This window comes from Heterodontus francisci, chromosome 5 (genome assembly GCF_036365525.1).
Source record: "Heterodontus francisci isolate sHetFra1 chromosome 5, sHetFra1.hap1, whole genome shotgun sequence".
Lineage (NCBI taxonomy): Eukaryota > Metazoa > Chordata > Chondrichthyes > Heterodontiformes > Heterodontidae > Heterodontus > Heterodontus francisci.
Genome location: NC_090375.1, coordinates 174,527,811 through 174,555,375, shown reverse-complemented (window position 1 = coordinate 174,555,375; position 27,565 = coordinate 174,527,811). Strand labels below are relative to the sequence as shown.

General features: G+C 43.1%; 2 protein-coding genes across 9 annotated transcripts in view; one reads left to right on the top strand and one right to left on the bottom strand.

The window, feature by feature from the left end:
• rnf19a (ring finger protein 19A, RBR E3 ubiquitin protein ligase) overlaps positions 1-18,777 on the top strand; it is a 247,116-nt gene extending 228,339 nt beyond the window's left edge. Inside the window, 4 exon segments of the mRNA XM_068032374.1 lie at positions 3,375-3,533; positions 7,421-7,634; positions 8,253-8,396; positions 16,858-18,777. Of these exon segments, the coding sequence (XP_067888475.1) occupies positions 3,375-3,533; positions 7,421-7,634; positions 8,253-8,396; positions 16,858-17,530 (1,190 nt within the window). The 3' untranslated portion in view covers positions 17,531-18,777.
• Positions 18,778-21,169: 2,392 nt separating this feature from the next.
• The window catches only part of LOC137370145 (sperm-associated antigen 1-like), a 213,841-nt gene continuing 207,445 nt past the window's right edge, over positions 21,170-27,565 (bottom strand). For all 8 annotated transcript variants that reach the window (XM_068032366.1, XM_068032362.1, XM_068032364.1 and 5 more), the window contains one exon: positions 21,170-24,926. In XM_068032366.1, the coding sequence (XP_067888467.1) occupies positions 24,792-24,926 (135 nt within the window). In that variant the 3' untranslated portion in view covers positions 21,170-24,791. The remainder of the gene's footprint in view (positions 24,927-27,565) is intronic.

The following is a 27,565-nucleotide window of genomic DNA, read 5'->3' as shown; positions in this document are numbered from 1 at the left end:
ATACGTTGGCTCTTTTGAAGGACCAACAGTGCAAAGAAATGATGTGACATTGGTGCTACATGCTGGAACACATCGTTCGCACAGAGAAAAGGACACGTATGTTGGTGAGGAACATTTAGTGAACAATGTGTTTACATTGCTGTGACACCCGTGCATTCCCATTTGTGTCAGTGTATTCTCTGTAAAACCTCTGCTATACATTTTATGGTCTATATAAGTCTCACGTCCTGGAATGTGCAAATGTACGATTATTCACCCAGGTGCGGCACACCTACAAGAAGGAATGTTACACTTGAGTGGAAGAGGATTGCAACTTCACGGGACACTGGGACACAGCATGTATGTATATGGCAGCAAAACGGAAAGTGCTGGGGTCACTCAGCAGGCCAGGCAGCATCTGTGGAGAGAGAAGCAGGGTTAACTTTCAGGTCTGTTAACTCTGCTTCTCACTCCACAGATGCTGCCTGACCTGCTGGATTTCTGCAGCGCTTTCTGCTTTTCTGCCAGATTGACAGCAGCCCCACTCTTCAGTCAGGTAAGTACTTCTTTGACAGGAAACAGGTGCTGGGGCACTTAAAATAGGGCCCCAGCACCTGCTGCACAGCTGTCAAAGGGTTCCTCACTGCGCTGGATGTCCCGCCTCTCCCCACGTAATATCTAGGGGGAGGCTCGGAGCAGTGATGCTAACGAGCCCCCGCACGTAATATCGCGGGGGCTTTGCGGCGGCTGCTAAATGTGGGCGCCGGGCTGAGTTCAAAGGGCGCTGCCGCAGACGGTGCCCCAATAAAATTCAGCCCAATGTGTGCAATGTTAAGGCCAATCACCACCTGCTACTAGAGATAGCGCATTGCTGTTCTGTTGGAAGAAAGTGCTGAAGTGCCAAATAGGGCAACCCAACTCGTGTGGCTTGCATATCTGTTTTGGTAACCAATAATCAAGGGTTTGGTCCATCACAGGCCCTTGTTTCAGACCTTCATATTGTGTTTTCATTTGTCTGGCAATTCTTCTGTTTCTCCTCCCCTCCTACCTCCACTGCTAGCCTTGGCAAAGGTTGACATACTCAAAATTTCGTTTAGAAGCTATATAAAAATTTAAACAGTATTTATCTCCTTTTGTAACTATTTACTTTTCAGTGCATGGATCCATAAATTCCACCAGCTGGGAGCATTTTGTACATCTGCCATAATCCTAGCCCCCTGCACAGGGCCAAATCTGGATTGACAGCTGAAAATGATTATTCAAATGAGTTGATCATAGAGAATTGTGGGTAGTCTGACTGCATATTGTCTATCTTTGACCCAGAGTTTAGGCAGAAAAGTCTGAACTCTGCTTGGAGAGGCCAAGTGGACCTCTTTTTTTGTTTCCTATTGCTATATTCCTATTCCTATTACAGGTTTTGCTATCTGTCTACTATCTCTGTCGTTTGCTTGCTGGTCTGGCGGTGCATAGTGTTAACTGATCTCATGTGCCTTTGGATGTTCTTAGTTCTGCACTTACAAGCCCACAGTCTGGAATCGGCATCCTTGCTGGTTAGGAAGATAGGGCAGTAATTTGGATCTGCTTTTGGAACAGACGTTGGGTTTGTTGTGTTTAGCACTGTCCCTAATTCCAGAAATCTGAATGTCTAATCGAAGTCCATTGACTTTTCTGATGCAGGTTGCTGTCAATTTACCAACATAACAGTAATTTCAAAATGTAATTCATTCTGTGCGAAGTGCTTTGGGACATTGGCCAGTCATGATGAGGTGTTACATAAATGCAAATTCTTCCTTGCACCTAAAATATTTACGTTTATCCTTGTATCTAAGTGCATGTCATCTTCACCAACATAACCTTCAGCCACTTCCATGTGTGCTGCAGCTTACTGCTTACTCTCTCTTTAGGACAGTAATGCTGACCCCTGTTTAGATTACTATTCACCCTTTACACCATTGCTCAAGAATGTTGAGAACCCTGCCCCAGGAGGGATGACAGTCTATATGTTTTGAGTGGGATGGATGGCAGTGGAGCCAAGTGGAGCTGTCTGTTGGGTGAAAAGTGGGCTTGTTTGTTTATATTTTTCCCCCTAATCTGTGAGAAGGATGGAATTGATTTGGGTTCAGTTGTGGAGTTCAAGCAAAAAAGTTGTATCCCGCTCAATTCATCCAGTATTATTCAAGAATAAACGGAAACACAAATACCTCAGATGGATTACAAGGACTGCACTTTCACACATGACCTTTAATATATTTTTATTTGAGTGTTTTTAAAAAAAAAAAATTAGGTGTTCAGTTCAGAATAACTTTAATGAGTATGTAACTTTTTATTGTGTGTCTATCTTCAGGACCAATAGTTCTGCTGTAAAATATTTCAGGGATTGATGAATATTCAGAATGTACTTTGATAACATGGTTACTTTTGTGTTTTGTGTGTATGAAGCATTGAGCTACAATCAGAATGACACTTAAACTCTCTTCTGGGTAATTATGTCACATGTATAAAGTCAGTTGTGCTTAACGTGCAGAAAAACTTTGCTAGGATGTGCGTAAAGTGCAATATAAAATTTTTATACTGTATCCATTTTAGCTGTGGAAAAAATACTTGCAGTACAATTATGGAATTTGCCCAGCAAATGTCTGAAGAACATTTTGAACAGCACTGCGATGATGTACAAGACTGCCACAAGTGGTGGGAGCAGCTTAGATGATGAGTTGATAGCATCAAAATGGAGCATAGGAACTAAATTTTTTTTATTTATTTTCTACTTGTAGCTATTGCTACCAGTACGCTAAATAAAGCTAGTGACCACACTGTTTGCTATAATTATCTCAGATACAGGGCTGTCAGCAGTTTGAAAATGTGATGTGCCTTTGGCTTTCTGCCTTCATCACACCATGCAACTGTTGGCATTTGTGTGTAATTGACACTGATTAAAACTAATACTAAACTTGAATGGATGACTCTTGTGAAGTGTTTGAAATCCTAATATGATTTCAGATTTCTCGTAGAGAATTACATAGACTTGGAGAATTAATCACGCTTTTAATTGGGGAACAGCCAATGAAAATTAGAACGGAGCTATTAACAAAAACTGCAGTAAAAGCATGGGCCAATTATAATGTAAGCCTATTATGCAGAATTAGTGTTCTCAAAGTCACCCGATTACAAAGTAGGAAATCTCTGCTTATCAACATGCAGTGACCTATCTTAATCTAAGTTTACCAACCTTGTAGGGTTTTACCAAGGGCTGACAACTGACATATCAGGTTATTTTTAATTGGGACATAGTACCTGGGTTAGTTAAGGTGATGAACAATGTAATGCACAAAAATGTCTAGTAGCAAATAGGTAATAATCTGTATTTTGTTGATTTCTTTTGTGCTCTATCTTTACAGGTATTGGGGTTCCCATTATGTTGGCATATGTATATGGAGTAGTCCCCATTTCTCTCTGCCGTAGTGGTGGTTGTGGTGTTTCTGCCGGCACTGGAAAGGGTGTGCGGATAGAATTTGACGATGAAAATGATAATGTTGGTGGAGGAAATGCAGCACTAGGTAAGGGTTAGCTTTTAAAAGTTTCCTGCTACCTGTTAAAACTGTCTGTGGTTTGTATTCATGACTGCAAATGTGTTTAGTTGCTTTAATTTATTAAAAAAAATTAATTGCTGTTCCTTGTAGAGTTGAAATGGATGGGCAACATCTTAATGAATTTCTGTAAGCAGAGATGTTGACTTACTGTGTGTACCATAATCAAAGTACACTTTATCCAGCAGTTGCTCTGTTCTATTTATGTTCGCTTAGAGATTTAGTTGCTGCCTATCTTTCATGGTTCCTTCTGGGGGCCACCTCAAGCACCAATACCACCGAATGAGTTGGTGGTCTGTCCAGCATTTGTAGGCCGCAACCATAGTACGTGTAATGTGCACATCTTTTTGATCCCTGGTCCTGACTATCACATAGTCTATTAAGTGCCAGTTCTTTGATCTTGAATTTTGCCAGGGTGTCTTGAACTTTATATTTTGGCGGAAAAGGGTATTGCCACAAGATGGTGTTCAGTGCACATGGTAAAGAAGGTTACACCGTTGGGATTGGACTTTCCAACTCCATGCTTTCCAGTCGTATTTGGCCAAAGGGTATGGTTGTCCCCCCACCCTGGCATTGAAATCACCGCGAAGTATGATCTTTGACTGTGATGGTAGAGCTGTCAGAGTTGCATCTTCGTTGGAATAGAAGGTTTCTGATACTCTCACTTTGTCCTTGGAGTCAACAACACAAGAAATAGGAGCAGAAGTAGACCGTATGGGCCATTGAGCCTGCTCCACCATTCAATACGATCATGACTGATCTTGGGCTTCAATTCCACTTTCCTGCCCACTCCCCATATCCCTTGATTGCCTGCGAGACCAAAAATCTCTCTATCCCGCCTTAAATATATTCAATGATGGAGCATCCACAACCCTCTGGGTTGAGAATTCCAAAGATTCGCAACCCTTTCAGTGTAGTAATTTCTCCTCATCTTGGTCCTGAATGTTTGACCCCTTATCCTGTGGCTTCCGACCCATCAGAGGGGCAACCGACATGACCTTCACAGTGCGCCAAATTCAGGAAAAGAGTAGGACGTCACTTTTTGGACATGGCTTTCTTCAATCTCATAAAAGCCTGTGACTCGGTGCTGCAAGGTGCTACAGCATTATGGTTGCCCAGCTAAGTTCACAAACACCATCCGCCTCCAACATGGCAATATGCAAATAGCAGTACTGTGCAATGGCTCCACTACAGGCCCTTTCCTTGTCAAAAAAGCCTTGTCAAACAGGGGTGTGTTATTGCACCAACACTATTCTCAATCTTTCTTGCAGCAACGCTGCAGCTTACTACTGACAGGCTGCTCCCCCAGATGTGGTAATAACTTATTGTACTGATGGTAAACTCAACCAGCTGAAAAACAAAACCAAGACAACACCACTTCTGTCATAGAACTGCAGTGTGATGACATTGCACAATTTAGTGCCCACTCTGAAGAAGAAATACAACATAGTTGATGTATTATAAGAGCATGGGACTTGCCCTGAATACCAGAATGACCAAAGTCCGCTACCAATCCACACCAGATGTATCAAATCCTACGCCTTCAATTGAGACTCATGGTGAACTGTCTCAAAAAGCTGACATTGATGAAGAGATACACCACTGAATCCAACGTGCTAGCTCAGCCAATGGGAAATTACGTACTCTAATTTGAGAATTGTGATATCAGACCTGAAACTAAACTCAAAGTCTATCGAGCAGCGATTATCGCCACACTTCTCTATGGGGCTGAAGCTTGAACAACCTAAAGATGACATATTGAGGCCTGAGAACATCAACCCTGTCTTAGAAGGATCTTATGAATCAAGTGGGGGACAAAAGAACACGTGAGCATCCTCCAAGACACACATACACCATGTATAGAGGTTATGATAACCTCATTAGCTGAGATCGATGGGACGTGTCGTCAGAATGCCTGACTCAAGACTGCGCAAACAGGTACTGTACTCAGAGCTATACGAGGGAGCCCATTCACATAGGAGCCAAAGAAAACATTTCAAAGACAATTTGAAAGCCTCCATGAGATCTGCTTTATTAACGTCAACCAAGATGGTGGTCCATCATCAAAAATGGTGTCAAGACCTTCCAATCCACAAGAGCAGTCATTGAGAGAGGACATGAGAGAGTCTGAAAGAGAGGGCAGCTGCTTGAGCCACCACCTCCACCGGCCGGCAGCTGATGCAGGCTCTCCTACAGAGAGGACAAGACTCGAATAGGGTTCATCAGCTGTCTGCGAACCCACAGCCAACACTGACATCTCACTTCCACCCAGCCATCCGCAAGGAAGAATCATTGTTGACACGTGGGATTGCCAATGGTCGATCTTGGGGAGAGGGAACTGTATGGGCCATGGTCTTCACAAAGAGAACTTGCAGCAATGTGGCAAATTCACACCTCTGTGAGCACTTTAATTGATTCACTTTTACAGTGTGATTTCAGCAATTCCTTTGTTAACTGTAGGGCTAGATTTGGTTGGTACAAAAGCGTGCCAACTTAATTCTGCAAAAAGAAGCCCATTTATGAAAACCTCCATCTTAATTTAACTGACAAACCTGCACCCCTAAATTTTGTAGGTAATTTCATGAATATGAAGTCGTCTTCTTCTTTGGCCTCCTTATCTCAAGAGACAATGGGTAAGTGCCTGGAGGTGGTCAGTGGTATGTGGAGCAGTACCTGGAGTGGCTATAAAGGCCAATTCTAGAGTGACAGGCTCTTCCACAGGTGCTGCAGAAAAATTTGTTTGTCGGGGCTGTTACACAGTTGGCTCTCCCCTTGCGCTTCTGTCTTTTTACCTGCCAACTGCTAAGTCTCTTCGACTCGCTGCACTTTAGCCCTGTCTTTATGGCTGCCCGCCAGCTCTGGCGAACGCTGGCAACTGACTCCCACGACTTGTGATCGATGTCACAGGACTTCATGTCGCGTTTGCAGACGTCTTTAAAGCGGAGACATGGACGGCCGGTGGGTCTGATACCAGTGGTGAGCTCGCTGTACAATGTGTCTTTGGGGATCCTGCCATCTTCCATGCAGCTCACATGGCCAAGCCATCTCAAGCGCCGCTGACTCAGTAGTGTGTATAAGCTGGGGATGTTGGCCGCCTCGAGGACTTCTGTGTTGGAGATACGGTCCTGCCACCTGATGCCAAGTATTCTCCGGAGGCAGCGAAGATGGAATAAATTGAGACGTCGCTGTTGGCTGACATTCATTGTCCAGGCCTCGCTGCCATAGAGCAAGGTACTGAGGACACAGGCTTGATACACTCGGACTTTTGTGTTCCATGTCAGTGCGCCATTTTCCCACACTCTCTTGGCCAGTCTGGACATAGCAGTGGAAGCCTTTCCCATGCGCTTGTTGATTTCTGCATCTAGAGACAGGTTACTGGTGATAGTTGAGCCTAGGTAGGTGAACTCTTGAACCACTTCCAGAGCGTCGTCGCCAATGTTGATGGATGGAGCATTTCTGACGTCCTGTCCCATGATGTTCGTTTTCTTGAGGCTGATGGTTAGGCCAAATTCATTGCAGGCAGACGCAAACCTGTCGATGAGACTCTGCAGGCATTCTTCAGTGTGAGATGTTAAAGTAGCATCGTCAGCAAAGAGGAGTTCCCTGATGAGGACTTTCTGTACTTTGGACTTCGCTCTTAGATGGGCAAGGTTGAACAACCTGCCCCCTGATCTTGTGTGGAGGAAAGTATCAGGCAAGTTTTGAAGCATAATAAGTAATGTAACATGTATTCAGGAAGCTCCATAGGAGATTTCACACTTGCAGTCTGAAGCATCTGTTCAAAATTTTAATTGCTAACAAAAGTGAAATGAACCAAAGGTAATAAGCTGCTGTCGTGTTTGATTCTGCCCATCTAGATACCACTTTTGTCGTTGAGGCTCGCAATAACCCCAGTATTGGAGAAGGAAGTGTTGGGGGCCTTACGGGCAGTTTGAGTGCCAGTGGCAGTCACATGGACAGAATAGGTGCAATACGAGACAACCTGAGTGAAACAGCAAGTACAATGGCACTGGCTGGAGCTAGTATCACAGGCAGCCTTTCTGGGAGTGTGATGGTCAACTGTTTCAATAGGTAAGCCCCACAGAGTTTTGTCATTACAAAAGGTCCTTTCACTGTCTGCAACCTTTTAAATAGTTTTTTTTAAATAATGAAAACTTATGCAAGAATTGACTTGGAGCAATTAGTGACCCATTGGTGCAAAGGAACTGAATTCAGTTGTGTGTAGATAAAATTGACACAAGCTGGACTAGAATCATAGCATGTTACAGCACAGAAATGGGTAATTTGGCCCATCAAATCTGTGCCAATGTCCCTCTACACTGAGCCACTCTTCTGCTGAATCCCCATCCCCTTAATATTACTACTTTTCAAACAGCTATCCAATTCCTTTTTAATTACATTATGAACTGTTTTACAATATTTTGTGACATAATTCCACATTCTGACTATCCTCTGAAAAGACAGTTTAAACCTTCCTTTTAATTCTTTTTGTGATTTTATAAATTGATGTCCTATTGTTTAACCAACCAGTGAAACATTTGATGACTACTTATACTACAATCTTTCACACTGTTCACCTCTATCAGGTCACTCTTTAATCTACTCAGCTCTAGTGGGGGAAAGTTTGTTTTTGAGGAAGGTTTTTTTTTCTGCTTTCTCCTCCACTAATTCCTGATCTGAATTCACTAGGTTAGAGGTGCAGGCAGATATCCAGAAGGAACGATACAGTCTCAGTGGCGAGTCTGGCACAGTCAGCATTGGGACCATCAGCGATAATGCCAGCACAAGGGCCATGGCAGGATCAATTGTCAATTCCTATAACCCACTGGACAGGTCTGCCACTTTGCTGACTTTTTTTAATGAATTGATCAGTGTTTAAATGATGTAATTGTTATTGCTATTTGGACTAATAATTGCTTTTAAGTTTAAAAAGCACTTACTGAACTTTTTTAGCCAGCACGTAACAAGGGTAACGAGAGGGGGCGCAATTCTAGATTTAGTCTTCAGTAATGAAGCTGGGCAAGTGGAGGAAGTCACAGTGGGTGACCATTTTGGAGATAGTGACCATAATACAGTAAGTTTTAGCATAATCATGGAAAAGGACAAAGATAACACAGGAGTAAAAGTTCTGAATTGGGGGAAAGCAAATTTTAAGAAACTGAGAGGTGACCTGGCGAATGAGAGAGGAAATACTAGAGGGTCTGACATGCTTGAAAGTGGATAAATTGCCAGGCCGGATGGATTGAATCCTAGGTTGTTGAAGGAAGCCAGGGAGGAAATAGCGGATGCGCTGAGGATCATCTTCAAATCCTCACTAGATACAGGAGACTATTGGAGGTCTGCGAACGTTGTACCATTGTTTAAAAAGGGTGCGAGGGATTGGCTAAATAATTATAGGCCGGTCTGACCGCGGTGGTGGGTAAATTGTTTGAATCTATTCTGAGGGACAGGATAAACTGCCACCTAGAAAGGCACGGATTAATCTGGGATAGTCACCATGTATTTGTTAAGGGGAGGTTATGTCTTACTAACTTAATTGAGTTTTTTGAGAAAGTAACAAGAAGGATTGATGAGGGTAGTGCAGTGGGTGTGGTCTACGTGGATTTTGGTTAGGCATTTGACAAGGTCCTACATGGCAGACTGGTCAGTAAAATAAAAGCCCATGGGATACAGGGGAATGTGGCATGTTGGATCCAGAATTGGCTCAGGGCCAGGAAACAAAGGGTAGTAGTCAACAAATGTTTTGGTGAATGAAAAGCTGTTTCCAGTGGTGTTCCACAGGACTCCGTGTTGGGTCCCTTGCTGTTTGTGGTATATATTAATGATTTGGACTTAAATGTGGGAGGCATGATTGGGAAATTTGATGACACAAAATTTGGCCGTGTAGTTGATAGTGAAGAGGATAGCCGTAGACTCCAGAAAGATATCAATGGTTTGCTTGATTGGGCAGAAAAGAGGCAAATGGAATTCAATCTGGAGAAGTGTGAGGCAACGCATTTGGGGAGGACAGATAAAGCGAGGGTATACACAATAAACTGGAGGATATTGAGAGGGGTAGAAGAAGTGAGAGACCTTGGAGTGCATGTCCACAGGTCCCTGACGGTGGCAGGACAGGTAGATGGAGTGGTGAAGAAGGCATATGGATTGCCTTCCTTTATTCGCCGAGGTATAGAGTACAAAAGCAGGGATGTAATGCTGGAACTGTATAAAACGCTGGTTAGGCCACAGCTGGAGTATTGCATACAGTTTTGGTCACCACATTACAGAAAGGACATAATTGCTCTGGAAAGAGTACAGAGGAGATTTACAAGAATGTTGCCAGGGCTCGAAAGTTGCAGCTATGGGTAAAGACTGGATCGGCCAGGGTGGTTTTCCTTAGAACAGAGGAGGCTGAGGAGTGACTTAATAGTGGTGTACAAAATTATGAGGGCCATAGATAGAGTAGACAGGAAGGACCTGTGTCCCCCCCAGTGGACACACATTTAAGGTGATTGGTAGAAGGATTAGAGGGGACATGAGGAAAAACTTTTTCACCCAGAGGGTGGTGGGTGTTTGGAATTCACTGTTCGGAATGGTGGTGGAGGCAGAAACCCTCAATTCTTTTATTTTATAAAAAAAAAATACCTGGACATGTCCCTGAGATGCTGTAACTGGCAAGGCTATAGACCAGGTGCTGGTAGGTGGGATTAGATTCAGTATGTTTCTGGCAAAGGTGGGACCTGTACAGGTTTGATGGGTTGCACCTGAACTGGAATGGGACCAACATCCTTGCTGGGAGGTTTGCTAGTGCTGTTGGGAGTGTTGAGGGGGGGGGGGGGGGTTGCTTTAAACTAATTTGGCAGGGGATGGGATAAAGAGTGGAGGTACAGTAAGGGGTGATGCACAGTCAAATATAGAAGAGAAACTGAGTCAGTCTGGAAGACAGAGCAAATATAGACCTGTTGAGGCACAAGTGAAAAATGCAAGGCTGGATTGCATCTATTTTAGCAAGGAGTCTTACTAGTAAGGCAGATGAATTGAGGGCATTGATTAGCACATGGGAATATGATATTGCTATCACAGAGACATGGTTGAGGGAGGGGCAGGACTGGCAGCTCCATATTCCAGGGTGTAGAATCTTCAGGCGTGACGGGAGTGGGTAAAAGAGAAGGTGGCATTGCACTGTTGATCAAGGAGTCAATTCTTACAGTAAGGAGGGATGAAATCTCAGAAGGTTCCTCAAATGAGGCGATATGGGTAGAACTTAAAAACAAAAAGGAGGCAATCACTTGGCTGGGAGTGTATAACAGGCCTCTAAACAGTCAGGGAGAGATAGAGGAGCTGATGTGTAGGCAAATCTCAGAGGTGTAAAAATAATAGGGGATTTCAACTTCCCCAATATCAACTGGGATAGTCTTAGTGCAAAAGGCTTAAAGGGGGCGGAATTCTTAAAATGCATACAGGAGAGCATTTTGAGCCAGCACGTAGAAAGTCCTACAAGAGAAGGGGTAGTACTGGACCTAAAATAAAAGCAAAATACTGCGGATGCTGGAAATCTGAAATAAAAACAAGAAATGCTGGAACCACTCAGCAGGTCTGGCAGCATCTGTGGAAAGAGAAGCAGAGTTAACGTTTCGGGTCCGAAGAAGGGTCACTGACCTGAAACGTTAACTCTGTTTCTCTTTCCACAGATGCTGCCAGACCTGCTGAGTGGTTCCAGCATTTCTTGTTTTTATTTTATATTAATAGTACTGGACCTAATCCTAGGGAATGAAGCTGGTCAAGTGGTAGAAGTGTTAGTGGGGGAGCATTTTGGGGATAGTGACCATAACTCTGTAAGATTTAAGGTATTTATGGAAAAGGACAAAGATGGAACAGAAATAAAGGTACTGAATTGGGGGCAGGCCGATTTCAATATGATAAAACAGGATCTGGCCAAAGTGGACTGGGAGCAACAACTTGTAGGAAAGTCTACATCAGACCAGTGGGAGTCATTCAAAGAGGAAATAGTGAGAGTTCAGAGCCAACATGTTCCCGTTAAGATGAAGGGTAGGGCAAACAAGTCCAGGAACCCTGGATGTCAAGGGATATAGAGGATTGGATAAGGAAAAAAAAAAGAGGCTTGTGGCAGATTCAGAGCACTGAAAACAGCGGAGGCCCTAGAGGAGTATAGAAAATGTAGTGGACTGCTTTAAACAAAAAAAAAAATAATTGAGAGCGAAGGGGGGACATGAAAAAACACTGGCGGACAGGATAAAGGAATATCCCAAGGTGTTTTGTAAGTATTTTCAGGGCAAGAGAATAAGTGTGTGGAGCCGGAGGACATAGGTGAGGTTTTAAATGATTAATTTTCATCACTGTTCGCTATGGGGCAGGATGATGTAGGTGTAAAGATCAGGGAGGGGGATTATGATATACTTGAACATATTAGCATTGAAAGGGAGGAAGTATTAGCTGTTTTAGCGGGCTTAAAAGTGGATAAATGCCTAGGCCCAGATGAGATGTATCCCAGGCTGTTATGTGAGGCAAGGGAGGCTCTGACACAAATTTTCAAATGCTCTGTGGCCACAGGAGAGGTCAGAAGATTGGAGGATAGCGAATGTGGTACCAATATTCAAGAAGGGTAGCAGGGATAAACCAGGTAATTGCAGGTGAGTCAAACATCAGTGGTAGGGAAACTATTGGAAAAAAATTCTGAGGGACAGGAGAGGCAGCTTGGAGAGGCAGGGATAGTCAGCATGGCTTTGTCAGGGGGAGATTGTGTCTAACTAACTTGATTGAATTTTTCGAGGCGGTGACTAGATGTATAGATGAGGGTAAAACAGTTTATGTAATCTACATGGACTTCAGTAAGGCTTCTAATAAGGCCCCACATGGGGGATTGGTTAAGAAGGTAAGAGCCCATGGGATCCAGGGCAATTTGGCAAATTGAATCCAAAATTGGCTGAGTGGCATGAGGCAGAGGGTGATGGTTGAGGCTTGTTTTTGTGAGTGGAAGCCTGTGACTGGTGGTGTACTGCAGGGATCGGTGCTGGGCCCCTTGCTGTTTGTGGTGTACATTAATGATTTAGACGTGAATATAGGAGGTATGATCAGTAAGTTTGCAGATGACATAAAAATTGGTGGTGTCGTAAATAGTGAGGCGGAAAGCCTTGGATTACACGACGATATAGATGGACTGGTAAAATGGGGGGAGCAGTGGCAAATGGAATTTAATCCTGAGAATTGTGAGGTGATGCATTTTGGGAGGACTAACAAGGCAAGGGAATACACAACGGATGGTAGGACCCTAGGAGGTACACTGGGTCAGAGGGACCTTGGTGCACTTGTCCATAGATCACTGAAGCAGCAACACAGGTAGATAAGGTGGTTAGGAAGGCATATGGGATACTTGCCTTTATTAGCCGAGGCATAGAATCTGAGCAGGGAGGTTATGATGGAGCTGTATGAAACGCTAGTTCGACCACAGCTGGCGTACTGTGTACAGTTGGGCACCACGCTATAGGAAGGATGAGATTGCATCGGAGAGGGTACAGAGGAGATTCACCAGGATGTTGCTTGGGCTGGAGCATTTCAGCTATGAAGAGAGACTGAAAAGGCTAGGGTTGTTTTCCTTAGAGCAGAGAAGGCTGAGGGGGGACCTGATTGAGGTATACAAAATTATGAGGGACATTGATAGGTTAGACCCCTTAGCAGAGGGGTCAGTAACCAGGGGGCATAGATTTAAGGTAAGGGGCAGGCGGTTTAGAGCAAAAAATTTTCACCCAGAGGGTGTTTGGAATCTGGAACTCACTGCCTGAAACTCACTGCCTGAAGGGGTGGTAGAGGCAGGAACCCTCACAACATTTAAGTAGTATTTGGATGAGCACTTGAAATGCCATAGCATACAAAGCTATGGGCCAAGAGCTGGAAAATGGGATTAGAATAGTTAGGTGCTTGATGGCCAGCACAGACACGATGGGCTGAAGGGCCTGTTTCTGTGTTGTATAACTTTGGCTCTATGACGGAAGAATTCACCAGCATGCATATCAGAATCTGGTTGGGAAAGAAAATCTGTTCCTCTCATTTCTTCATTCCACGTTAGAGGCTGCAGCAATCAGGAACTTGTACTAACATAAAACCAAAAAATGCTGGAAATACTCAGCAGGTCAGGCTGCATCTGTGGAGAGAGAAACAGAATTAACGTTTCAGGTCGATGACCTTTGATTAGAACATCAGGAACTTGCAGTTTTCTGATGCCAACCATTCCAGAAATAGTGCATAGGGTGTCAAGTTGCAGGGGAGGAAACTGCAGTAGCACTCCTGAGCCCAGTGGCCAGTTTAAAAAAATCTGTGGTATTTAACCAAGAACTGAATGTGAAATTGGATTGAAAGTCACATTTCTACCACCTGTCTGCAAGAACACAGTCCAGGTTAGATCACAAAAGGAAGTAAATGAATCGTCCCATGTGGTGTTCCCAGCCATGTTCTTGCATGTACTGATATTTACAAACTGACTCCTCCGACTTAACCCCTGAATTACAGACTTGAATCTTGATGACTTCAAGGACTTTTGCATTTCTCCACTTTCAGCATGTTTTATATAATGGTAATACAACAGAAATCTAATGCGCTTAAAATATATTTTAGATGAACAACTTGGTACTCCACAAAATAAAGCACCTCACTGCTTGGAAATAGTGCTTTTATACGCCCTATTTTGGGCACCTAATGTTGATTCATGTAGGGCCTGATGCATAATAAAGTTTATAGCCACTTAAAACCACCCCATCCCACTGTGCGGGATGTTCCATTTCCCTATACTGGGACATATTTTCCTCCTGTTGCAAATGTTGGAAGGAATAGACCTGAGTATTAAGCAGCTTTTTCCACTTTATGTGCTCAGAATATCTCTGTCTGCTGAGGGTGAATAAAGAAAATGTGTTTTGTTACTCAGTACACTTCCCAGAGATGATAAAATATCTGGCACCTTCCATTATTCACTTACATGCATGTTGGAGGTGGGTCACTTCTGTCAGCTGGGTACACTGCAGCTCAGTGAGCAATCAGACTGGTAGAATTGGCTTCTGCATCTGAACAGAGCTTGTGAAAAAATTGCCATGGTACAATTAGGGGTGGCACAGTGGCGCAGTGGTTAGCACCGCAGCCTCACAGCTCCAGGGACCCGGGTTCGATTCTGGGTACTGCCTGTGTGGAGTTTGCAAGTTCTCCCTGTGTCTGCGTGGGTTTTCTCCGGGTGCTCCGGTTTCCTCCCACAAGCCAAAAGACTTGCAGGTTGACAGGTAAATTGGCCATTATAAATTGTCACCAGTATAGGTAGGTGGTAGGGAAATATAGGGACAGGTGGGGATGTTTGTTGGGAATATGGGATTAGTGTAGGATTAGTATAAATGGGTGTTCGGCACAGACTCGGTGGGCCGAAGGGCCTGTTTCAGTGCTGTATCTCTAATCTAAAGACTAATACCTGGAATGGGCGGGCTGTTTTACGAGGAAAGATTGGACAGGCTAGGCTTGTATGGGCTGGAATTTAGAAGAGTAGGAGGTGACTTGATTGAAACATATAAGATCCTGAGGCGTCTTGACAGGGTGGTTGTGGAAAGGAAGTTTCCCCTTATGGGAGAATCTAGAACTAGGGGTCACTGTTTAAAAATAAGGGTTTGCCCATTTAAGACATGAGAAATTTTTTCTCTGAGGGTCATGAGTCTTTTTGGAATTTTCTTCCTCAAAAGGTGGTGGAAGCAGAATCTTTGAATATTTTTAAGGGAAGGGAGATAGATTCTTGATAAGCAAAGAAGGGGTGGAAGGTTATCAGGGGTAGGTGGAAATGTGGAGTAATCAGTTCAGCTATGAACTTATTGAACGGTGGAGCCGGCTCGAAGTTGCCAAGTGGCCTACTCCTGCTCCTAATTCGTATGTTAGTATATGTACCTACTCCTATTTGATGTGCAGTGAGCTCCGATTAGTAGGGCACCTGCATAGCCTTATCATAACCAGATTGGATCCAGCTGTCCACAGTCAAATATTTTATTGGTGCTCTAATATAGATTTTCCGTTGGCATTATGTTAATGCTGATGGTAACTCAGACGTGAAAAATTGGGTAAACAAAAGCTGCCAATTCCATTGGTTCTGTATCCCAGTGAGTGATAGGGATTCAGGTGAGGAAAGAGAAAGTTGTGAGAAACACAAGCTACACTTTTTGGCAATTTGTAAGAACTTGTGTTTAAATATGTTGAGCTGTATTCCATTATCTAACTTCTAGCACCAAGTAACTTATTTTTCATCTACACTAAAGTATGGGTTTAAAACTTGATATTTTTCACTTTCTTTGAGCGGTTTATTGATAAGATTATTGATGGCCTCTTATTTGAAAGACCCTTCAATGCCAGAAGTTTTAATGGTCAGAAAGGGCAGTGTACCTGAAGATGCTGCTAGATTTAACCATTATTGTACTCCATACATCTGAAATGGATTTCCTGACCTGGGCTACGCTGTATGTAGAGCAGAGCTTTTTCTGCCAAATGTAGAATTTTTGAACACACCAAGGCAGTGAAAATCTTCATGTATTTGAACAAGCATTCTCAGGTCAAGTTTAGTCCAGACATTTACAATGTAAATCTTTCCTCTACTTTGTTCGAACAATCAGCCTTAACGCCATGTTCACAGATGACTGTTCACCTTAATGTATTAGGAAATAGAAAGCCATTTCTAAATGTATCTTCCATAGGGATCTAGCTAATAAGCTTCGAATGGAGAACACTTTGCCTTATGCAGAACGTTAAGTAGGTGGTTTTGTTACACTTTTAATATTGTTCTCCCAGGCATTGTGTGAATTGTATTGTTTCTCAAAGATTGATGCATTTGCTCAAGGGACCTGGAATGGTCTTAAATGCAAATGTTACTGAAGTGAATGTTTTGGGCTGTGTAAGCTTTACTTAAGACTTGTGTTTATAGCAGCTCTCTGGTTGTAGGCTATAATTCTCTTACCTTTGGTCGGAACATGAGCCATCTTTCTTTGTGACATGTGGCAAAAAGAGAAATCTTAAGATCCTGCATCAAGGGAATGAATTACAAGACAGTAATTCAGCCAGTGCATTCATGGTGTTAACTAGAAGAACATTTATATGTTTTATTATTCATTTGACCGGTGTAATGGATTAATACCTGTAATTCTCATAACCTATTCAGTAGCTGAAATTGTTGAACTACAAATAAATTCAGCATCCTCTACATATGCTTCAGTTGAACGTTTATGGATGAATATTACTGCATCACCTGTAATGAACTTGACATTTATGTCTATATATCTTCTTTCAGAGAAGGAAACAGTCTGGAGGTGCAAGTTGACATTGAATCGAAGCCTGCAAAGTTCAGACACAACAGTGGGAGCAGTAGCGTAGAAGACAGTAGCATGCCTGGTCGTAATGTAGCCACTTTACCTTCAGCCCCTGTTCCGGACAGTCGATATAGTGCCTCCAAGTGGCCCAAAGAAACAACGACTAAAAAATGCAAAGGAAAATTGCAGACAAGAGGCAGTATGAAGATAAATGAAACTCGGGAGGAGATGGATGCACAGTTACTTGAACAGAGAAGCACCAACTCAAGTGAATTTGATTCTCCATCACTTAGTGACAGTATACCATCTGTGGCAGACTCTCACTCCAGCCATTTCTCAGAATTTAGCGGATCTGACATGGAGAGCATGAAAACGTCTTGTAGCCATGGTTCAAGTGACTATCACAGTCGGTTTTCAGCAGTCAGTCCCTTACCAGAGGTGGAGAACGATCGTCTGGAGACATGCCCATTGCAGGGTGGTGGTCTTGCTTCTGTTGCAACTGGGCCAAGTGCAGATGTCTTGCAGCTGAGCTTCATTGCAGAGGAGAATGGCACTGCAACTTCAGCAGTGCCAAATTGTGCCATTGAAGAGGCAGAAAATGTAACCAATAATAACCAGCAGCAACAGACCAGTGCAATTCATACTGAGATTTAATCCTTCCTTGCTGCAGTTCTAATCATAAGATGTCGCTAATCAGTCCTGCTAACAGTTGATTATATGGTAATTGTTATGAAAGGAAACTAATAACTTGGAAACTGAAACTGGTGCATATTAACTAACAAGATCATGGATTTTGAAGGTCAAAAAGTGTAGGTTTCAGGGTTAAATATGTCATTACAGATCTGTCTGCCCACTTATCCTGTTCCATTTTAAACATTGGGGAGAGCAATAGGTAGTTTTTTAATATGCGTTTATTGGACAGTGTTGATGTCTGACAGGTAACGTGTTGCACGAGAAGTGATGGTCCATTATCTGTCACTTGTATGTGCGTGATATATTGCAAAAGATACAAAGAATGTGTAACTGAACTTGTAAAATCCCAAAGTGCAAGCAGAAATCAGTGGAAGATTACATCAGAAGAACACATTCTTGATTGTGGCGGTTCCTTTCAACTATCGAAGATCGACCCTTTCTCCCTCACTGTTTCCTGGTGCCTTTGGAAAAGACTATGCGTTAATACCTACGTTATTGAGGATATATTTATACTTCTCCAAAAAAAATCTGTATTGGACTACAATATACCACAGAAGAATGCTAACAAATTGCAGTAGGATGAAAGTTGTGTATAATGAATGAATTACCTTAAGATATAACCCTATATTAGCCTACCAAAGACAGTACTCAGGCTTTAGAAAATGTTTTACATACCGATTTAACTGGTTTCTTTGTTCCGAGAAAGTAAGTGTTCATAACAGATGAATGCTGCTGATGCAGTTTGTTACATTGAAAGCACAGTGCAGAATTTGCACATTGCTTTGTTTGGAGCATTAGAGAAGATAGATAAAGACTATGGCCTTTTCCCCCCTCCTTGTGTGACGAGACACTAAAAAACTTACATAGGCTGTCCTCAGCCTCTAACGGTGCACTGTTGAAATTACAACATACTTCATTGAAATGCAAAATTGAGTCACTAAATGTGAATATGTTTTGCGCATTATGCAGTGTTTGGTTTATGTTGCCATGTTGATAATGCTTGAAGTTTTATCCTTATGAACAGAAGAATAAGAGTCACAAGTTGCAGTCTTTTTAATTTTCTTTGATAAGCTTTGGAACACTAGTGCCAGTTGCAGTATATGTTGCATTATGCTTGTTTTGGTATTTGTATATTTGTTTGCAAGCTGGTTTGCCTAACAGGATGACTGTAAGATGCATATCTAAAATAAAGTACAATTAAAAACCAACATTTTGTGCTTATCTTTATAATCTGCAAAATAGTTTGGTTTGATTAAGTGGTGGTGGTGGGGGGGGGGGGGGTAGACTGATTAAGAAAAAATTCCTGTTGTCTGAAGGTATCAATATGATAGTTAAATGTTGAAATACTACAGTCACAAAATGAGATGGCAAAAGAAACTGAGGTATCCAAATAACCCTGAAGCCAGTGCTGTTACTGCAGAGGGATTGAAGCCTTCAACTGAGTTGAGGACCAGGAGGGAAAAGCCTGATTTGGAATATCTTTAAAATAAGTGAAGTGAATTTCTGCAGTGTAAGTGCGTGGATTAAGTTTGCACCTATGTAATGAACAAAAAGACTGAAAGTTGCACTTGTTGCTTACATGTTTCACAACACAATACATGCAGGAGTTCATTATTTTCATTACTTGCAGGAATTTTTTTCATGTCGACAATTTGAACTTTTTCAGAGTTTATCCATTTTTCCTCAAAATTCAATTACAAAAAAGCCACTGTCCAAATTTTGCAAGTAAAGTGTTGGGAAATCCACTAGTTTGGAACAGTAAAAGAAATTTTTTTTGGCTCCCACTTCATCTATTTTCTGGAAATGTGCCTTGCATTTTTTTCTCTCACTTGGTATTACATTGTAAGCAATTAACTGCAGTCTTTTGCAGTGTCTTTCCAGAAACCTAGCAAAGTTTTTCAAACCTAACAATTTTTCAACTTCACATTATAAAGTGGGTGGGGGCCACAGGAACGGAGAAACCTTGGGGGTTCACCTACATAAATCTTTAATGTTGGCAGGACAAGTTAATACGGCTGTTTTTAAAAAATCAAACGGGATCCTCGCCTTGCTTTATTCAGGCACAGGATGTGGGCATTGCGGCAAGATGAGCATTTATTGCCAATCCCTAGTCACCCTTGAGAAGGTGATGGTGTGCTGCCAGGTTGGGAGTTCCAGGATTTTAACCCAGTGATGATGAAGGAACGGCGATTCCAAATCGGGATGGTGTGTAATTTGGAGAGCAACTTGGAGATGGTGTTCCCATACGTCTGCTATCCTTGTCCTTCTAGGTGGTAGAGGTTTGGGAATTGCTGTCGAAAAAGCCTTCGTGAGTTGCTGCAGTGCATCTTGTGGATGATGCACACTGCTACCACTGTTTGCCAGTGATGGAGGGGGTGAATATTTAAGGTGGTGGATGGGGTGCTGATCAAATGGACTTTGGTGTGAAGCGTCTCAAATGTTGTTGGAGCTGTGCTCATCCAGGCAAGTTGAAAGTATTCCATCACACTCCTGACTTGTGCCTTGTAGATGAACAGGCTTTTGGGAGTCAGGAGGTGAGGCACTTGCCAAAGTTCCCAGACTCATCTGCTCTGTAGCCACAGTATTTGTGGCTGAGCCAATTGAGTTTATGGTCAGTGGTGACCTCCAGCATATTGATTGTGGATTATTTGATGATGGTGCTGTTGAAAGTCAAGGGAAGGTGGTTAGGTGCTCTCTTTTAGAATATGGCCATTGTCTGGCATTTGTGTGACACAAATGTTACTTGCCACTTTAAGCCCAAGTCTGAATGTTGTCCAGATTTCACAGCATGCAGGCATGGACTGCTTCACTATCAACGGAGTTGCAAATAGAATTGAGCACCGCAATCATCAGTGAACATTCTCACTTCTGAACTTATGTTCAATGTTCCCACTAAGCTGTGTGGTACCATGTAGGCCTTGTTCCTTGATCAATAAGGTGTGAGTGTGGCCATGTAAGAAAATGTAAAAGGATCACACTGATGATGAAGGACTTCAGTTATGTGGGGAAGCTAGAGAAGCTGAGATTTTGCCCAGAGCAGAAAAGGTTAAGGGGAGATTTAACAGAGGTGATTGAATTGAGGGATTTTGATGGAGTAGATGGGGAAAAACTATTTGGAGTGGTGAGAGTTGCTAATTTAACTGGCAAAACATCGGGGGTGGGGTGCAATTGGGCATCCTGTTGCACAGCAAGTTGTTACGATCCAGAATGGGGGCCTAGTTAAAGGGTGATGGAAGCAGATTTAATAACTTTCAAGAGTTTGGAGATGGACTTGAATAGGAGAAATTTGCAGGACTGGAGAGGTGGGGGTGAAAAGCAGGGAAGTGGAACAAATTGGATAGCTCTAAAGTCATAACCTGAGCTGTTTTTGCTCACAATGCATGGGAATGCTCCCATCTGTGAAATTGTCAAACAAGTCTAGCATAGGTAAGTGTGCCTCTACTGTTCAAATGAGTATTTTGAACAAAAATCCAAGATTTTCCTCGTTTAATGAAGTACTGTTCTTTATGCATAAATGAACGCATTGAAAAGTAAACACTAAACAAAATATATCCTGCAATTCACAATACTTTGATTTTCCTCAAATTAACCAAACACAGATCTAGAAGTTTATCTGGTCTGTTTTTAATGGGTTTCCAAAACAACTCCATGCTTCCATATCAAAATGTTTTGAAGGCATTACTTATTTTTCCATTTTTGAGGTACTTTTCCAGACTCTCCACTAGGTTGGTACTAAATGAGTCATTTTAGTAATTTAATGGGAAGTAGACAACAAACTGCTTGGACACTAGAACTACAAGCAAGGCATGTATTAACCGAAGTACCCTAGGTTAATAGCTTAATAGAAGTTAGCAATTGCATGAATAAAAAGTGAATAGTTTTGCAAGATGTCCACCTTTTTCCTTGGAGTGCTACATTTGGTCATCTAAAGTTACCTGAAACAGATCTATTATATGACTAAACCGGTCACAGATAATCATTGGTACATACCTACATTAGGTAGAAGGAAGGTGCCATATTTTCTTTCTTTTATTTTCCCTATCTCCGACTGCTCTTGATCCACAGCTCAAGTAGTATTGGGACAGCTCACCTCTCCTTAACTTTTGCTTGCTCCCCGTACCAAAGTACCATTTTTGTTGCATTCACAACAGTAACTCATCACAGAGGAAACGAAAGGGCAATTCTGTGTCTTATGAATCTGTAGAGTCTTTGTAGACTTGGATTCCACCATCAGGAAATAACTAGACATCCTAAAGCAAATGTTTTTACATTTTCATGTTCAGTAGATGCGTTGAAAAGTAATGACTAGAGTGGGTTCAAGGAAAAGCAATGGTGGATGAACAAACTCCCACAAATTATAATTGTTAAAGGACCACATTTTAAAAAATTTAAGGCTCCGATCTGGTAGTAGTTGTGTGGAAAAATTCTCTTTAACCACAATAGGTTACATGAGTTAGCATCAAAGGATACACTTTATGAAACGAGGCTCTATACTGGGAGCATCATCTTGCAAAATTACCATTTTATCAGCAAAAACTCCCTGGGATAGAAGAAGGAACCAATACAAGTACAGTTTATTATTTCAGTGCATAAACAACAGGTGAAAGCAATTTTTTCACTTCCCTGACTTTAATTGGGAGACTGCATTACAGTGCATAAAGTTTTACCAGAGACAAACAAAAAAAATAGTAAAATCTGCACAACTTTACTGCAGTTTAAAGAACTGCAATTACATTCAAAGTTCACTGTTCATTAATAGGTAACCTTACTGAGCTTATTCGTGCGCAATCACAAGGATAAGTTCATATTCTTCGCCAGGCAATCCACGTCCAAAGACTGCTGCATTCTAATTTAGGACTAACCAGTTAGTACCCATTGTAAAAAATCTAAAACTAAAATACCAGGTGATGTCTAGAGGTAGAACAGAGCTGAAGTAATAACAGGAAATAAATGGTTATTGCCTTTGTGTTATCAGTGGAAACACCAAACATTTATACTGAACTTCAGTTCAACAACATGAGGAATTAACAAAATAACAGAAAATGCTGGAAATTCTCAGGACAGGCCTCCTCTGTGATGAGCGAAACACCAGGCTCTATTTTCCCAGACCACTAGAGGCAGGAAGGCTGCCAATATGGTGGGGTAGGCTTTGGGAGGGGGGCCTGACATCTTCCTACCACCATGCCACCAGTGGAAAATGTGATGGTGCCTGGCAGCCAATTAAGGGCCACTTCCTACCTAGGGAATTTTTCCCGCATCGGGAGGCCCCCACCCCCCAACATGTGGTTAGACCGCTAGGTGACTGTCCAGTTGGGGAAGGGGGGAAACTCCTTTATGGGGCATGGAGGGGCTCCCATGTAATGGTGTCACTGGTGCATCACAATCAACCCCCCCCCCCCACCCACCCACCCAAAATCACCAGGGCCTGCCTGTCCTTGGCAACCAACCCAAAGAGCTCTGCCGCAACCCCATAATGCACCTGTCAAGTAGTAGCCTGCTATCCAATGGGACCCGACGACGTGTCGGGTTTGGGTTGGGTTGGGCCCATCTTCCGGGGCCGGCTTTCGGGCTCGGGTCGGACACACACAGTAAGTGCTCTGCTGGTAAGTATTGAAATAAAAAAAACTTACCTGAGCTGGGAGTCTGGGACGAAACTGAGTCTGTGCATGTGCTGCAGCTCGGTGGAGCTTCCCAGTGGGAAGGTAAGTAGTGGCAGGTTTGGTTTGGTTCGGGTCGGACTCGGGGCAAAAGCGGAGGGACTCGGGCCGGCTCGGGTCCGCTGTGGTTCGGTCGGGTTCTTTTTCCCGACCTAAAGCTGGTGCTGCAGCCTGAATTGGACAGCAACTCTCACAACAACTTATTAATTAGCTGCTGTCACCAATATGCCACCTCCTCAGAGGCCCACTGCCAGCCGCAGTGAGGACAGCTCTTACTTTCAGCCTTGGTGGTGGGACTTCACCTTCAATGAGAAAAGTCATCGCAGGGTTGGTGTTTCAGGTGGATGACCTGTGGTCGAAACTTTGATGGAAGGTCATTGGGCTGAATTTTGTGCCCACAGCGGCGCTGGGCAGAAAAGTGAGGGGAATCACACCTCAGCCAGCTGGAGCCCCCTCCCCCACGAAACAATGTTACGGTGCCAGACCAATTAACAGTCTGGAACCTGGATCCCGCCCCTTAAAAGACAGAGATCCCGCCTCCAAGAGCTGCCAACCAATCCCAGGGCCAGCAGCACAGCAGTATTGGATGCGCCACTGGGAATGGTGGCCACTGCCGCTACTGCAGGAGGCCTTGGAACCAGGCCCACTGTTGGAGCTCGGATCCAAGATAAATGAGGCAGGGTTGCTGGAGCCAGACCGGCAGACCCCGGCGAAAGTGGGCGTTTAGTGCGTTGGGGGTGGGGCGTATGGGAGTATAGTTTTTCACCGGAGAATAGCCCCCCCCCCACCCCCAACTGCAAGCCCACAGGGAGGTCGTCTCATTTTACTAAGCGACCTCCCCACGTGGCAGAGGCCCCACCAACCCCCCGCCCCCGCTGCTGGTTAAATCCCAGTGGCGGCAGTAAGTGGCCCTTAAGTGGCTTGAGAGCCAAGTGGCCTCTGGGTGCAAAGGCCATTTTCAGCCTATTCCTCCCCCCAACAAAATTGCTTTGCAATGGGGAGGCAATGGGTCCTCCCCCCACACCCCCCATTGCAATTCTGTGCGGCCCTTCACCTCTGAACTTGTCTCGGAGGGGCCCATAAAATCCAGCCCATGAACTTTGTTTCTCTCTCTCCACAGATGCTGCCTGACCTGCTGAGTAGATTCCGCATTTTCTGTTTTTATTTCCAATTGCCAGCATCTGTGCTATTTTGCTTTTGTATGAGGAATTAACAGGTTTTGCTGGTTTATACTTAGAGACTGAAGTCACAACATTTAAAATGACTTGGTGCCCCTTTCAGTAAATGAACACAAGCTAACAACTAAAACAGATCATTGCTTAACAGTTTTATATGTATGGACTTTTATGAAACAGATACTCATGAATTTTGATGGGGAAGTGCAAGGTACATGAATGGAAGATTAACAATATAATATCTCGGTTACATACATTGGTTAGTTTCGAGAATGCGGAAGAAGAAATAAGTAGAAAAAAAGTATGCAGCATACGCCATACAATTTGTATAGTTCTAAACCTCCTGAGTTACTCATACTGTATATTAACCTTGTGACACCTGTCAAATAATTAACATGATATATCATAGTATCTTGCTAGATTCTGTACATCTTCAGAGGTGAAGTCATCGCTCTTCATCTGTAACAGACAGTTGAAGAGTTGTTGCACTTGTTCTTTTTCTTTACCTACAAGCACCGACACCATCTGCACAAAATAAAATCCATTTAATTTAGTCATTTAACCCCATAAAATTAACAGCCACCCAGCACTGAATTAGTCTATAGGCATGTTACATACAAAGCACATAGTGTTAATAACTGTTCTAACATCTTCTGCAATCTAGTTGCATGAAGTACTGCATCTGATGGAATTTTGTTGTCTCAGTTTTATGATTTAATATGCTTTTGTCAAACATTCATATAGTAATGGTTTTGTGCATAGTGCACCATTTTTAAAATTTTTCAGCCCTGCTTTAGATATTAACATCTACAAGATGTCATGCCAATCTGTTAATCTATGGCCTAGAAACTGGATTGTACAATGTTCAACTTTTTGGTGAAAAATGGGCACTGGAGGGTCTAATATGGTTAGTGTGTGACCAGAAACTAAGATTAGGTCTATTGCCTTTGCAAATGGAGGGTCAATGCCCATTTCAGGTCCCTTTGGGAAACTGGATCATGATTGATTGCAGCTTGCAACCTGTTCGTTGTGGTCAATTTTCTTGGGGCTAACGGGACCATTGGAGGCTGCCAGCAAAAGGGAAGTAAAACATTACCTTGCTCCTAATATGAAGTAGGTGTGGTTCTCCAGGTTCCATGTTGGTACCTGTCAGAAAGGGGGCGAGTGGGGGGGCCATCAGACCCCAACCCAGGACTTATGTAGGCCAGTGTCCCTACTAGACATCTTTCTCTTCCTTGCTACTGGTACACTGCTTCCTGGGGCATCTCTAGGTGCCCCCAATACAACAGGATGTATAACAGGTCTACTTTTGTGAAGTTCGTTCGCATGCCAGTTTCAGCATGGGTCATGCTGTCACAAATCATCTGTCTCCTATACTGCAAACCTTGCAGGTTTCTCCATACTAACTTATGCTACTGTACCTTTTTCTGCTGCAATGACAGCTTGCCATTTTTTCTTTTTAATATAGAACCATAGAAAAGTTACAGCACAGAAAGAGGCCATTCAGCACATCATGTCTGAGCTGGCTAAAAAAACAAGCTGCCCATTCTAATCCCACTTTCCAGCACCAGGTTCATAGCCTTGCAGGTTACAGCACTTCAGGTGCAGATCCAGGTACGTTTTAAATGAGTTGAGGATTTTTGCCTCCACCACCAATCTGGTGGCTTCACCAAGGCCCTGTATATTTGCAGCAAGACATCCCTGTTCCTGTACTCAAATCCTCTCGCTATGAAGGCCAACATACCATTTGTCCATTTTACCGCCTGTTGCACCTGTATGCTTGCCTTCAGCGACTAGTGTACGAGAACACCCAGGTCTCGTTGCATATTCCCCTCTCTCAGTTTATAGCCGTTCAGATGATAATCTGCCTTCCTGATTTTGCTACCGAAGTGGATAACCTCACATTTATCCACATTATACTGCATCTGCCATGCATTAGCCCACTCATTCAACTTGTCCAAATCACTCTGAAGCCTCTCTGCATCCTCCTCACAACTCGCCCTCCCACCCAGTTTTGTGTCATCTGCAGATTTGGAGATTTACATTTTGTTCCCTCATCTAAATAATTAATATATATTGTGAATAGCTGGGGTCCTAGCACCGATCCCTGTAATGCCCCACTAGTCACTGCCAGCCATTCGGAAAAAGGCCCGCTTTTTCCTACTCTTTGTTTCCCGTCTTGCCAACCAATTTTCTATCCATCACAATACACTACCCCCAATCCCATGCACTTTAATTTTACATGCTAATCTTTTATGTGGGACTCTGTCGAAAGCCTTCTGGAAGTCCAAATAAACCACATCCACTGGCTCCCCGTCATCAACTCTACTAGTTACCTCCTCGAAGAATTCCAGTAGATTTGTCAAACAAGATTTGCCTTTCGTAAATCTATGATGACTCTGTCCAATTCTACCACTGTTCTCCAAGTGCTCTGCTATAAAATCTTTGATGATAGACTCTAGAATTTTCCCCACTACCGACGTCAGGCTGACTGGTCTATAATTCCCTGCTCTCTCTCTACCTCCCTTTTTAAATAGTGGGGTTACATCAGCTACCCTCCAATCTGTAGGAACTGTTCCAGAGTCTATAGAATCTTGGAAGATGACCGCCAATGCATCCACTATTTCCAGAGCCACTTCCTTAAGTACTCTGGGATGCAGATTATCAGGCCCTGGGGATTTATCGGCCTTCAATCCCATCAATTTCCCCAACACCATTTCTCTACTAATACTGATTTCCTTCAGTTCCTCCCTCTCATTAGACCCTGTGTTCCCCAACATTTCTGGTATGATATTTGTGTCCTGCTTTGTGAAGACAGAACCAAAGTATTCATTTAGTTGGTCAGCCATTCCTTTGTTCCCCATAATAAATTCCCCTGTTTCTGACTGTAAGGGACCTACATTTGTCTTCACCAATCAATTTCTCCTCACATACCTATAGAAACTTTTACAGCCAGCTTTTATGTGCCCCGCAAACTTACTCTCGTACTCTATTTTCCCCTTCTTAATCAATCCCTTTGTCCTCCTTTGCTGAATTCTAAACTGCTCCCAATCCTCAGGTCTGCTGTTTTTTCTGACGAATTTGTATGCCTCTTCCTTGGATCTAATGCTATCTCTAATTTCCCTTGCAAGCCATGGTTTGGCTAACTTTCCCGTTTTACTTTT